The 13,872-nt window shown below is 39.2% G+C and overlaps 1 protein-coding gene across 2 annotated transcripts; it reads right to left on the reverse strand.

The window, feature by feature from the left end:
* Nucleotides 1-824: 824 nt before the first annotated feature.
* On the reverse strand, nt 825-8,767 carry LOC122652797 (protein spt2). 2 transcript variants are annotated; one of them, XM_043846652.1, is made up of 9 exons: nt 8,661-8,767; nt 8,297-8,553; nt 7,186-7,300; nt 6,397-6,474; nt 6,196-6,306; nt 5,636-6,085; nt 5,205-5,338; nt 1,444-1,533; nt 825-1,088 (listed from the first exon to the last, which is right to left on the reverse strand). In XM_043846652.1, the coding sequence occupies exons 1-9, from the start codon at nt 8,679-8,681 to the stop codon at nt 974-976; spliced, it is 1,371 nt and encodes a 456-aa protein (XP_043702587.1). In that variant the 5' UTR covers nt 8,682-8,767; the 3' UTR covers nt 825-973. The 2 variants fall into 2 exon arrangements, with proteins under 2 accessions (XP_043702587.1, XP_043702586.1); XM_043846651.1 differs by having other exon boundaries at nt 5,636-6,084; nt 6,183-6,306.
* Between the last annotated feature and the right edge of the window lie 5,105 nt (nt 8,768-13,872).

Below are 13,872 nucleotides of genomic sequence, written 5' to 3' on the forward strand. Positions count from 1 at the left end.
ACTCTTGGATTTGTATCAGTTGGTATCGGTCATTACAAGTCTAAATTCATAAACTTGGAATCAGATCAGATCGGTATCGACCGTAATTTTTCGATATACTTTTTTCATAATTTTATAATATTTACGGACCAATACTGGCCAATACGGAATCCGATTTTTGGTCATTTATTAATGATACAGACCTATTTTGACCGATCCCGACACTCATCCCGGTATTACGAACCAATGGTTAGAAGGGAGTTTTCGAAACCGGTACATATGTCTTCTCAAGCTCAACGTGGACTATCAGAGTTACATGGACTCATAACGCACTGGCCTGCCTGATCAGAGCTAACATTAGTAGACGATATGGTATTATAGGCAGGACGGCCTGGTGTGCACTCTCTTATCATTTTTCTTTTCTTTCTAATTTAATGTTTTTTAAGAATTTCATTGGTTTCTGTCGCTTGTTCTGTAAGGAGTTTTTACTTCCAAAATTATTCAGTTCCGAGTTTCCCTCTGCCCACGGTGATCCCATTCACCGAGGGGCAGGCCGGGGGAGGAGGAGTTATCGGAAGGACATTTTGGAACATACAAAAACCTTAGGAAAGATGGTGGGTGAACCGTCCTCTATGGGTGGAGGAAAACTTCATCCAAAAATCTATGTATAATTGTTTCCTCAACAATTTGTCCAAAAATCCAAGTATAATTCTTTCCTACCTAAACAAACCACAAAAACAAAAACAAAAACAGAAGGAAAAACGGATCGGTTGCAAGTACCATCAGGATGAACCGATGAAAGAACTATATAAGCAAAAAATATTCAAGTACCTTGCATCGACGAAAGAAAAAAACTGCAATATTAAGATGGGTCATTAACCCAAACAAAATAATCAAAATTGCAATAATCATCATGAATACATGGGACATTGTTGGAGTCTACACTTAATTATTGACCTATTGGGAAACCCTAAAATGAACATATTCTACATGGTTATTGCTTGCTTAGCTGCTTTCGCTGCAGCATCTTCTTTCTCATCTTCTCCCGCCTTTCTTCTTCTTCTATTAGGCGAAGCTCTCTTTCATCTTCTTCTCTTGCAATTCTTGCACTGTGGGAAGATAGTTTGAATAAGAACACCAGGAGGCAAAAAACACAAAGGAATGTATAGGCCTAATTCAATAAAGATCAGGTACAACCAGGTTTTCACTTCTTATGCCATCACAGCCATGGCATTTATGTTGAAAGATCATTGTGTCTAAAACCCATATACAATGACTAGATTGTACTTTGATCATCCAATTAATTTATTATCGAACAACCTAACATTTGCAAAAAATGTAACTGCCAGTCCCCCACCGGAAGGTATAATGATCCTTCAGTAAGATGAATTCAGAAAGCTGGACAGTCGAGCCTGCAGAAGAGAAAGAAGAAAAAAAAGGAAACTTGGTGACCACAATCCTTACCTTTTCCTCTCCTCCTTTAGGATATCATCAAAATTAGCTTCCATGTCGCTGTCATCATCATCCCGCCCACTGTATTTATTAGGATTGTACCTGCAATATATCATAGGCCATTGACAGATTTTTTCAGTTAATATGCATAAACCGGTTGGTTATAACGAGTTCAAAACTAATCTCTCTTTAACTCCAGAGAGAGAGAGAGATGGTTTCACAGACCACCCACGAGTAAGGGCTTCATGTAAGCCAAAATATGTGCCATCTGGCAGCTTGGAATGGAGACAGATATAAAACAAGACTTCCAAGAGGGTGCACACTAATGCATAGACTAGCAAGATATTCATGCCAATACCTAGGAAGAAAAATTAGAACTAGGCTCTAACATTGGACATGTGGCCAAAACATACATGTCATACCTTCCAAGGGTCAGAATTGCTCCATTATCCTTCCTGCTTGGGTCATACAAAGAAACTAAGGCCAAAAAAGTAAATATGCTTTGGCTTTCACAGTTTTTTTTTCTTTGGGAGGAAAGAGGGGGAGGGGGGGATGGAGGCCGGGGGAAGTCCAACATGATTTTATAACCTTCACCTTTGTCGTAGCTGTAGTAGCACCAAGGCAACCGCATACTGGAGTATCCCCAGCGGCCCAACCCATTCCTCCCCCCTCCCCCCCACCCAAAAAGAAAAAAATTTATTTTGGAGGTGGGAGATGATAAGACCCCAAAATATACAACTATGCCATGCAATCAAGAATCTTGTTGTTAGTTATATGAGGCTAGTGAGAGTTTTATTAATTTTGGTCGTTAATCTTGAGTTTTATTAATTTTTGGAGTCCTTATGAGAGTCAATTTAGTTATGTTAAAATTATATATGGAAAATTTACGTTTTAACACCCCTGTGGTTTCAAACTATTCTGTCTACCACCCCTAAAATTTCATCTATTTCAAAAACCTCCCCTGTATTTTGAAATATTCTTACAACCATACCCCTACCGTTAGATTAGAACAGTTAAGTGATGATGACATCGCACAAATTTAATCTAAATACCCATAATACCCTTAGCAGCACTTCATTCCATATTTACCCCCCATTTGGGATGAAGTGCTATTACATTTTTACCCGCATTAGAGATGAAGCATCATCTTCTCAAAACTGAAGAAAACGAAAACAGAGTGAAGAAAAAGAAAACCTCCTCCATCGCCATTCCCATTGCTGAACAACCGACAACCTCCGCCATTCCCATCGCCGACGTCGCTATCACCATCGCCGAGCACCACCATCGCCATTTCCCTCACACTCCGAGCAACAAAAGCAGAAAGGATACCGGTGCCGGTTGTCTTCTTTTCTGCTCTTTCTTTTGATAATCTGTAATGGGTTTTGCTAATTCACAATTGTTTATTTATTCATTTCTTTAATTCAGGGAGAAGGGTTGCTAGTTTTCGAGGGAATTGGGTTTGATGTGATAGGTGCTTTCGGGTCCTGTTTTCCATTTTTGTTGTTGATATGCATAGATTTGTTGTATTCTTGTAATGGTTGTCTTCGATCTCAGCATGAACACTTGCAGGCTGTTCTCGCAGAAACTCAGGAAGGAGCTTTGCCAACAGCAGGATTTGATTGGCTGATTTGGATAGAGCTTCGTTTGTCCTCTTCTTCTTCTTTTGTTTTTTATTTTACGTTTAATTCCTTCTTTTTTCTTTCCCATTCCAATCCATTTCGCTTTCTACCTACTAACCTAACAACAGGAGAGTTATCCACTTTTTTTTCTTGATTTGATGAAACTGTACAGTGAGTTGAGCTTATTTGAGCCCTTTTTTTCTCTGGTTTTTTTTTTTAGGTTGGAATGGGAAAGTGAGTGATTGTGTATTCTTTTATTTTCCATTACATATTTTGACTCAATGAATGGACACTGTTGCTGTATGGTTTGTTTATTTGGAAACAGCATTCTTTTGCTGAAAAATCTCTGAAATTTCATAACAGTTGTCTTCTAGGTGAGAAATTTGAGAATTAGGGAAACAAAATTTCGCCCAGATGTTTAAGTGGATATTAAACAATTGATCACCAGAGCTGCAATGGTTGGAGCAGAAGCTGTTTGCAAGATGCAATGGTCGCCAGAGCAGGAGCTGGTCGCAAAATGCAATGGTCACCGGAGCAGCAGGTGCTCCCAAACCCTTCTCGCCCTCCAGGTACAGGGTATGCAATTAAGAGTATTATGGGAAAAATTGTCTTTTCAAAATAAAACTAACAGAGTTAACACTCAGGGGTACGGATGTAATTTTGAAATTTCAGGGGTGGTAGACTCAATAGTTTGAAACCTGATAAACGTAAATTTCCCATTATAAATATATGACCACCCCACTACAATTATGGAGTCAGTTTTGTTTCTTGTGGTTTATTACTAAAGAAGGGTAGATTTTCTCTACCCATCGCTCTCCCTTCCATCAATTTTGGTAAGAGGAATATTCTCTTACTTCTTACCATTCTCTCACTCTCTCCCTCCCTCTCATACCTACCCTCTCCCTCTTACGGCTGTCAATTTCTCCCTCTTATTTCTTGTCTTGTCTTCCTTTTTTCTTCCTCCCATCGATTGCTAATTTGCTAATCCTAAAACTTAGGTTGCCACTCCCCTCCTTTTACTCCTCCATAACACCCATCGATCCCCTTTTTCCTCTCCTGCATTCCCCCTCTTAAAATTCAAATACTTGACTATTTAATGACTAATTTTATTCTGGAAATTATTTTTTCAGATCTAATTCTTATTCTGAAAGTTATTTATTCAGATCTAATTATTATTATCATAAAATCTGATTGTTGGATGTCAGATCTGATAACAGATCAGGATCAGGATCTCTTCCATTAGTTTTACCCACTATTTCAATCAGATCCGATTGATCTTCATCAGATTTAGGGGGGAAAAGCAAACCGAAATAGGAGAATGCAACTACAAGTCACTTTGTAGAATTGCATAGCATGTACAAAATATGCAAAGGTGAAACAAGACAAACCTTAGGAAGTTACAACACAATTAAAACTCAAATCAACCGACTATCCTCACAAACACAATAAGGACACATAATATTGCAGCACGTACAAAATATGCTAAGGTGGAACAAGACAAACCTAAGGAAGTTACAAGTTACAACACAGTCAAAAAGAAAAAAACTCAATGAACTGACCACCCTCACAAACACAATAAGGACATGTTATATTGCACCCGCCCATGTCAATGCCAGGCCAAGGTGCACAGCCAGTATATTGACAACATTAATTTCATGGCAACCAGTTGCCTGAGCATCAAGAAGAGCCACTAACTTAGGTGATGCCTTGACAGCTATGGGCATCACCTTCAAATATTTATTAGGAAACAGCCGCAATTTCCACCATAGAATAAAAAAGGTTTCTACAAGATTAGCCACATCCAGTTCATGGCCCATCTCACCCATATGGCTCACATTCCTTACGTTGTCCCCATTCCAAAATACTAGATTTATCTACAGCACTACTACTATTTTTGAAATTGAAACAAATTAGAAATCTCAACTCTCTACAACATCTAGGCAATGGAATATTCTCAGGAACTAGCAAATCATACTGATTTTCACCCACCCCCAACATCCCCACTGGCTCTGTGTGCAAGGGTATATACTCTCTAGCTAGCCTAGGGATGATATCAAACAGTCAAAGTTGCACCCCTATGTCGAAAAAATTAAGCAATCATTATAGCCAACCACAGACAGTTGTGGAAAACCCAATCTCCAAAGAAGATCTCACCTAAACATGCTTCTGATCATGCTCCTGTAATCTGGCTCGTCTTCGTCCTCATCAAAGGGTCTCCTTGCAGGCTGCTTCTTGGGTTGGCGCTCTGGCTTGGTGGCACGCATTGGACCTTGCTTAGGGTCCTTAACCTACAGTATTCATACAAATGAGTATATATTTCTCCATAAAATCCTCTAGGAAGGGTGCATAAGCGCACGTTACAAAATTCTGGGTTGGGGAATCTACATGTGCGTGTGTGTGATGCAGGAGCATATGGAATAATATTTGAGTGTTGTTAGCAGGAACTTCCTACTATGCTGCCTATTGCTTTTGTGGGGCCTGTATGCTCCTCTGCACCAGTGTGTCAGTGCGTGCATGTGTGTGTGTAAGAGTGTATGTGTGTGGGAGAGAGAGAGAGAGACAGACAGAGAGAGAGAGAAGAAAACCTGAGGTTTGGAAGGCACTGCCTGTTTTGTCATAACCCTTGCTTTGTGAGGTTCTCGAATTTCCCTTTTCTGTTCCAAATGTTTCTTCTGAGCCAATGGGTTTACCTTCACTAAGGCTGGTTTTTGACCAGGAGCCACATTATTTTTTGCAACTACTGCAGGCGCCTTCTTTTTCATGGTAGGAGCTGACATATTAGAGGGATGGCCTTTAGGTCCTATTGGCCGACCAGGACCAGATCCAGTATTACTACCAAACTGCTTCCTAGGATCTCCAGTCGTCAAATTTGGTCTACTTGTAGGAACAGCTTTGTGGGGCCCTGGTCGAGGCTGTATCTGACGATTAATAGATGTTGGTTTTCTTTCTTCACGACCATTAGAAACTGGCCTGCTTCCATGCTTGCCCATTGACTGCTTGTTGCTCTTCAATGAGACTTGGGCTGATCGTGCATCTTCCACATCAGGAAAAACCTGTATAAGTTTCCCCAATAAAAAATACAATATTTACGGCAATGAACCAGTAATGAAATTTAGTAGATCAACAACAAACCAGAGCTTGGGACAGAAATATTTCGAGGTGGAGGCTCTTTTGGAGGGGCAGGAAGCTCTGCATCGTCAGATAATAGAAAGGAATAATCACGTGCATCCTTCAGCTTCTGTGCTTTAACTTTTAACTGCAACAGAAGAATAATCCACACTATTGATTAGAGAATATCCATGGTTTTCAAAGCTACTCAAAGAAGTTTAACAAATTGATCTTTTACCTCATTAACAACTCGATGTGTTTGGGCATGCACAGCAGGTTTTTTACCTTCAGTGATTGAAGTGGGAGCTTTTTTGTTCTACATACACAAGAGATAATAATTAAAAGGAAGACTAGGGAACCAAAGAGGATGTATAGCATTAGGATATTATTATTATTATTATTATCATTATTACTACTTTGATAGATCAAGCATCAGGATAGTTGTAAACCAATCTCCAAATCTTTCACATCTCCTCCTATTAATGCATTACAGCACATGTACAGAGTTTTTACAGGGGTCCAAAACCTCATTATCCTAAAAAGCAACCCAACCTAAAGAACTTAACTGAAGCTTTTATAGGTTAAGATATCACCGCTTCGCCTAATTACCTGGCTGGCTGGCTGGCTGGCTGGCTATGTGATGAAACAGACCCCAACTAGAATGCCATGGATCCGTTCTTACGGTGCAAAAAATATCTAGGTTGGTCAAGTCCATGCATCTCCATCAAGTCAGGGATTATCCCCATAATCAAGTGCCGGCCAAATATGTAAATTTTCATCATTTTCATTATGATCTGCTTATTTTCTATGGTGACATTTTGATGTCGGTCTTATCTCAAGGATTAGTACATATACTATAACTAGGTACACATATTTTACAGTCTTCGGAACTATTTCATACCCAGACCTGACAAGGCCCTTAACCAACAGATAATTGACATGGTATTAAACATTCAAATGGATTAATAGGTCAGATATGCAGCATTATCCTTGTCATCTTCTAAAGCAAAAGGTTTGTGATACATACAGCAAGAGGATTTGAGATCCTGGAAGCCAAATGTTGGTTTTCTAGCAGCGACTTGCTTTCTTGTATTACTCTTTGTGCAATAACAGGCTGTGAAGGGCCAAAAAAGGAGCCGTAACTGCAAAGAAAGATCCACTGCAACATGAGGAATGACATCATCTATGAACAAGCACCCAGGATTAAGACCATATGACAGATAATCTTAATGAAAATTAATTGATAAAATATAACATATTCAGAGAGACTGAAATATTCACCAATTATCATTATTTCGTTTTTGCTTTCATTCTTCCATGAGAAAACAGGAAAATTTATTAGCGTCTTTTTTTTTTTTTTTTTTTTTGGGGGGGGGGGGGGGGAGAGGTTTCGCTGAGCTTATTTAAAAAGAGCATCTCAGTGCACGAGGCTCCCGCTACTGCAGGGTCTGGGATGGGCAAATGTGCACAACCATGCCCCCTGATTCGGAAGAGAAGCTGTTTCCAAGTTTTGAACCCGGAACCAACAGGTTGCAATAGTGCAACTTAACCGTTGTGCCAAGGCTCGCCCACTTTTCACCGAGCTTATTGAGTCAGAAAAATATTTTGCAACTATATTGATGGAACTGCTCCCCAAAAATAAGCCAGAAAGAATTCCTGGATCACAGGTGATTGCTACCTTACATGTGGAATGAAGACCAAAACCATGACGCATGCCATCGCCAACTTCACTAATTGACTAATTCCATAATCCATCCTTAACTATCATGCCAACATTCACATGCAATAGATCATTATGCTTTTTTCAGTGAGGACAAATTCGGTGACAGTAGAACTGTAGGATTCCAAATAATGAAATAGATCCCATCACAAATAAATTCCAGTTTTTAATCAAGCACATGAAATTCCCAGTCCTGTCAGTCAAAATTCATAAAACAGAGAACACATGGAAATAGATCAACTGGGATTTTCAGTCCTGTAAGCAATAATTCATAGAATTGAAAACACATTAAACTATAAACATTGGCTATAACTTCCTTGAAACCGTAAAATATGAGCAAGATGGTGCTTGGTGCTTAAGAAATTTAATGAGACACAGGAAAATGAGAGCCTTGGGAAAGAATTTATATATCACTAACTTGTCATATGGAAGTTTTTTTTTATTCTCCAGAGACCCTTTGGAACCAGCGGCATGTTCCTTCTTCATTTTCTTCCTTACAGATTCTTTTATCCGCTGCCTCAACTGAAGGTATTCAAGTTCCTCCTTTGTTGGCTTTGGATCTTCTTTCTCTTTTTCTTCTTCTTCGTCATCTTCTTCCTCTTCCCATGCCTCGGCCTCCTCACCTTCCCCATCCTCTTCATATTCATCTAAATCTTCATCATTTTGACGAAGTTCCTAAGCATTTAAAAACACAATTAAAAAATAAACAGATATAACTTTCATCAAAATTCATTCTTTACAGAACAAATAAGTTGTTTTCCATAAATCAATAGGACACTTACTGCTCTGCTATAGCTCTGCATATTGACTTTATATCTCCAAGAAAAGAATTTGCTTTACAGGTGCCAACAAGAATCCAATGTCTGCATGTTTGGTAAGGAAAAGTTGATTCAGAGGGAGAAGAAGAGGCAGAAATTGGGAACACTATTTCCCCTACCAAGTGAAAATGCAATATCTCTGTTACCCTAGGGAATTTTCCTCTACAATTGTTGCCAAAATAGAAGAAATTAGGTTTTAAACTGATCATGTATTTTTTTCATAACTACTTTGTGCTTGTAATTGTAAAAACTATGAATTATCAATTCATTTTGAGCTTAACATAAAATGTGAGTTTTTGAATCATTTATTTCTTCAAAAACAATTGTACTTCAAATTTTGTATACTTAATGCCCCCTGAATTGCTTTTCAATAGTGTCTATCTATACTACTTTTCTACCTTCAATTTAGAAAACAACAAAGGAATAGAGATTAAAATAACAAAATAAATAATAAGAAGCCTGGATCAGAGCAATAAATCTAGAACATAATTTCACAAAAAACAGAAGTACTCAAAACCATCCAAGCAAATCTCACATGCATCACACAGACGAAATTCAGACCTAGTCCCATAGTAACAAAAAGGAAAATATGTTAAAATAAAGGAGGGTTGATCAAACTCTGAATTAATCCCACCCACAAAACCTTATAACTCAACTCAACTCAGCCTTATCCCAACTAAATGGGGTTGGCAACATGAATCCTATTTCCCCACTCAACTCTATTCAAAGCCATACAAGATCCAGTCCTAAGATATTGATGCAGATTCATCACCGAAATGGGCTTATTTCTTTAGAAATAAGTCTAGGGTTGGGTTATAATGTTGGGCCTTTGATCCCATGGGTTATCTATGTAATAGGCCACTTTTATGGGCCTATAATATGGGTAATTAGGTTGCAGACGGGATTAGCTGTTTTAATTCCTTAGTTTTGATTTTTATGTAATTAGTGGTCATATGATCACTTAAGTGATCATGTGACTTGTCTAAGTGGTCATGTGATGTAAGTTGGGCTGGATTAGGATTCTATAAGTCTAGCTAGGTTTTGAGTCTATTTCTTTTAGTATTTTAGTTTCCTAGTTAGTTTAAGTTACCTAATAGGTTAAGGATTGGGTTAGGCCTTTCCTTTTTAGAGTAGAAGTCTATTTTTTAGTCTTTTATATAAGGTTGTAAGGGGGCAAAGCCTTGAACACGAATTTGATTAATGAAAAAGCTTTTGTTTGCTGCCATAGCTGCTGCTCCTTGTGAGTGTGCATCCTTGTGGATCTCAAGGTGGAAAGGGACTGGTGGAATTCGGTTGACTCCTTACGCCGTGACGGCTGGGAGGATCTTCTTCAATTCGAAGATGGTTCTATCCTTCACATCTGTTCAAACTGCTGCCAGTGGAATCTCCAGTAAGTTTGACATCCAATTTCTTATTCTAACCCTCTAATCCTTTCCCCCAATCGATCCCCTTTCTTTTTTGTTTGAATCCCATAAACCCTAACCCCATTAAACCCTAGATCTAGCTGTCCAACCATATTTGTCCATCAAAACCTTAATCCCCTCATCCTTCATTAATTTCCCCAAAACCTATAGTCGATCCTGACTTGCTGCCCAGTTTTACAGAATTTTTCAAACACTTAAAACTCTATAATACCTACATTATTAGAGTCCTATAAACCTGCCTAGCCATACCCCCTAAGCCCCCCCTTCCATTATCCTAACCTAAGCCCTAGATTTGACCTAAAACTGCAATTCTGTCCTACTGAAACTGCAGAACCAACAGCCCCTTAGTTCCTTGTTATTGGTCCTGGTTTAATTGGCTTCTAGTAGGGCTTTACCCTATCTAGAACTACATTATTTGGTATCAGAGCCATGGATCAGCATGGTAATCAAGTAGTAAATCCATCAGCAGATCCTATGGCTGCTATGTTGGAATTGTTCCAGAAATTTGTTGTTGAACAAAGGGCTGCAAATGAAGCCATCCTGGATAGGTTGCAACGATTGGGAGAACAAAGAGTCACCCCTGCCAGGGATCACACGGATAGACTCAAAGGTTACAGAGAAGACACAGACAGGTATAGAGAATACATATTTTCATTGCCAAAGGAAGTTGAAAATAAATCTGAAGTAACAGTGAATTGTGATGAAAAGAAAGAGACCACTCCTATAGCTTCAAAGATGGAAAATCAACATGTAGAAGATCCTACTGAAGTGGTCTATGTTGAAGAAACCAATGTAGATAAGGCTGATACAATAGAAGATAAAGAGGTGGAGCTAGTGTTTAAGAAGGTTATTAACACTAAAGACTCTATGGATAGGGCATTCACGAGTGATTCAGAGATCGAACACATAGAGTTTGCTATGCCACCATGGTTCTTCGAAGAGAAAGCTCCATGCCTAGAAGACTTCATCCCTAATGTTCCTGCATCACCAGAATTTAGTTTGGGAATGGTTGAAGCTGCTACTCATATGTTGTTTCCCCCTCATCACAGCAAAATTCGAGGACGAATTTTTTCAAGTTGGGGAGAGTTGATGCAAATTCATCACTGAAATGGGCTTATCTCTTTATAAATAAGTTTAGGGTTGGGTTATATGTATGTTGGGCCTTTGATCCCATGGGTTATCTATGTAATAGGCCACTTTTATGGGCCTATAATATGGGTAATTAGGTTGCATACGGGATTAGCTGTTTTAATTCCTTAGTTTTGATTTTTATGTAATTAGTGCCTTAGTGGTCATTTGATCACTTAAGTGATCATGTGACTTGTCTAAGTGGTCATGTGATGTAAGTTGGGCTGGATTAGGATTCTATAAGTCCAGCTAAGTTTTGAGTCTATTTCTTTTAGTATTTTAGTTTCCTAGTCAGTTTAAGTTACCTAATAGGTTAAGGATTGGGTTAGGCCTTTCCTTTTTAGAGTAGAAGTCTATTTTTGAGTCTTTTATATAAGGTTATAAGGGTGCAAAGCCTTAAACACGAATTTGACTAATGAAAAAGCTTTTGTTTGCTGCCATAGCTACTGCTCTACTCTACTGAGTGCTGCTCCTTGTGAGTGTGCATCCTAATGGATCTCAAGGTAGAAAGGGACTAGTAGAATCCGGTTGACTCCTTACGCCATAACGACTGGGAGGATCTTCTTCAATTCGAAGGTAGTTCTATCCTTCACATCTGTTCAAACTACTGCCAGTGGAATCTCCAGTAAGTTTGACACCTAATTTCTTCTTCTAACCCTCTAATCCTTTCCCCCAATCGATCCCCTTTATTTTTAGTTTGAATCACATAAACCCTAACTCCATTAAACCCTAGATCTAGCTGTCCAACCATATTTGTCCATCAAAACCTTAATCCCCTCATCCTTCATTAATTTCCCCAAAACCCATAGTCGATCCTGACTTGCTGCCCAGTTTTACAGAATTTTCAAAACACTTAAAACTCTATAATACCTACATTATTACAGTCCGATAAACCTGCCTAGCCATACCCCCTAAGCCCCCCCTTCCATTATCCTAACCTAAGCCCTAGATTTGACCTACAACTGCAATTCTGTTCTACTGAAACTGTAGAACCAACAGCCCCTTAGTTCCTTGTTATTGATCCTGGTTTAATTGGCTTCTAGTAGGGCTTTACCCTATCTAGAACTACATTAGATATACAAGTCTTTCCTCACCACTACTCCTATAATTATTTTAGGCCTACCTCTAGTTCTTTTAGCTACTTCAATTTGAAATAAACCACATCTCCGTACCGGAGCATTCAAAGGCCTCCCCTTTGCACATGTTCATGCCACCTCAGATGAGTTTCTAGCAACTTATCATGAATAAGGGCTATAACAATATCACAAATAAAAACCAGTAATTACAAGGGAAAGATGTGAGAGAGAAGACTACCAAGGAGAAGAACAGCAGGGACTAGAAGTTCCTTGTACAAATAGAAGTCTAACTAGGAATCTAGGAATCTAACTAGGAGTCTAACTAGGAAAGAAGCTCGAACACAGACTCAGCTGATGACAGGGACACTCCCCCTATCGTGAGTACTAACAAAACTACTAACCAAACAATATACAATGAATCTGGACATTCGCAATACAATGAACCTGGACACCTTTACAATACATGACATAATAACTTAATAGGGGCAACTCCCAGTAATGTAAGGCTAGATAAGAGATAACCCCTAACCCCAATAATACCCACAATACAATGAAATTCAAGCAGCAACTAATTCCCAAACCCAAGCCTAGTTTAGGCTGAAACCAGAAATTAGAAGGCAAGTATGAAAATAGAAGGTAAGCAGAACTAAGCAAACCAGACAGCAGTTTGGTTCCAAACTGGGATCGAAGTTTGACCTGGCAGCTGTGAGACACCTTCCAAAATTTCAGTCAGATCTGACCAAAGGTAGCAAAGATGTGAAGGCCTGAAGTTGCAGCAGTATTGAACTGATGGACAAGGCAATCTGCCTACTGTCTTGGAAGATTTATAAGATCTCTCAAATCTGAGGTCTGAAAGCCTTCACAGGCTGATTGAGCAGAGCTTCAGTGGGCCTGAAACAACCTCCAAAACTCGCCCTGATTGGAGAAAAGGGTGCTGAGATCAGAGGCATCGAATCAGCAACAGAAGTAGATGGTTGATGTAGCCGCAGGCGTGTAGATGTCCTTTATTCTGTGGTGTGAAGCAGCAGCAGTCTTGTTGATGATTGTGGATTGATTCAGGTCTTCAAAGATGTAGTTGCAGCAGCAGATTGCAGTCTCAATGTAGCAGGAACACCAGGGGATCAAGTAAGGGAAGAAGAAGAAGATAGAGGATAGAAATAGAACGGGGGATAGGGTCTGCTCTCTCAGCCTTGCATTCCCTCACCAGGACACAAAGTTGAATAAAAGCAATATTCATTCATCATCAAATCATGGGGGATGCCTCTATGGACAGTACAGTATACAAGCTCAAGTGTTGAGCCCAAAAATAGAAAGTCCCTAGTAGAGTTGAGACTTGGGTTACAAGTAATTGGACAAATTAGAAAGTAACTAAGAATAGAAATTCGAGGTTCCTAAAATATAAACTCCAAAAATAGAAGCTAAATCCAATTAAAAATAGTAACTAAGTAGATTCTCAGTCTTCTAGAAGTCAAGTGTTGCAGCCGATCTCCAAAGCTTGTGGACCCCACTTCTGGAGAGTCTCCATCGTCCCACTTGAAGTGACAAGAA

This window comes from Telopea speciosissima, chromosome 2, assembly GCF_018873765.1.
Source record: "Telopea speciosissima isolate NSW1024214 ecotype Mountain lineage chromosome 2, Tspe_v1, whole genome shotgun sequence".
Taxonomy (NCBI): Eukaryota; Viridiplantae; Streptophyta; class Magnoliopsida; order Proteales; family Proteaceae; genus Telopea; species Telopea speciosissima.

Coding starts and splice junctions, on each gene's coding strand:
- LOC122652797 (XM_043846651.1), bottom strand. CDS start 8,681: ATGCAGAGCTATAGCAGAGCA. Junction 6,307..6,396: donor CACATCGAGTTGTTAATGAG/GTAAAAGATCAA, acceptor CTTCTGTTGCAG/TTAAAAGTTAAAGCACAGAA. Junction 6,085..6,182: donor TATTTCTGTCCCAAGCTCTG/GTTTGTTGTTGA, acceptor CTGATGTGGAAG/ATGCACGATCAGCCCAAGTC.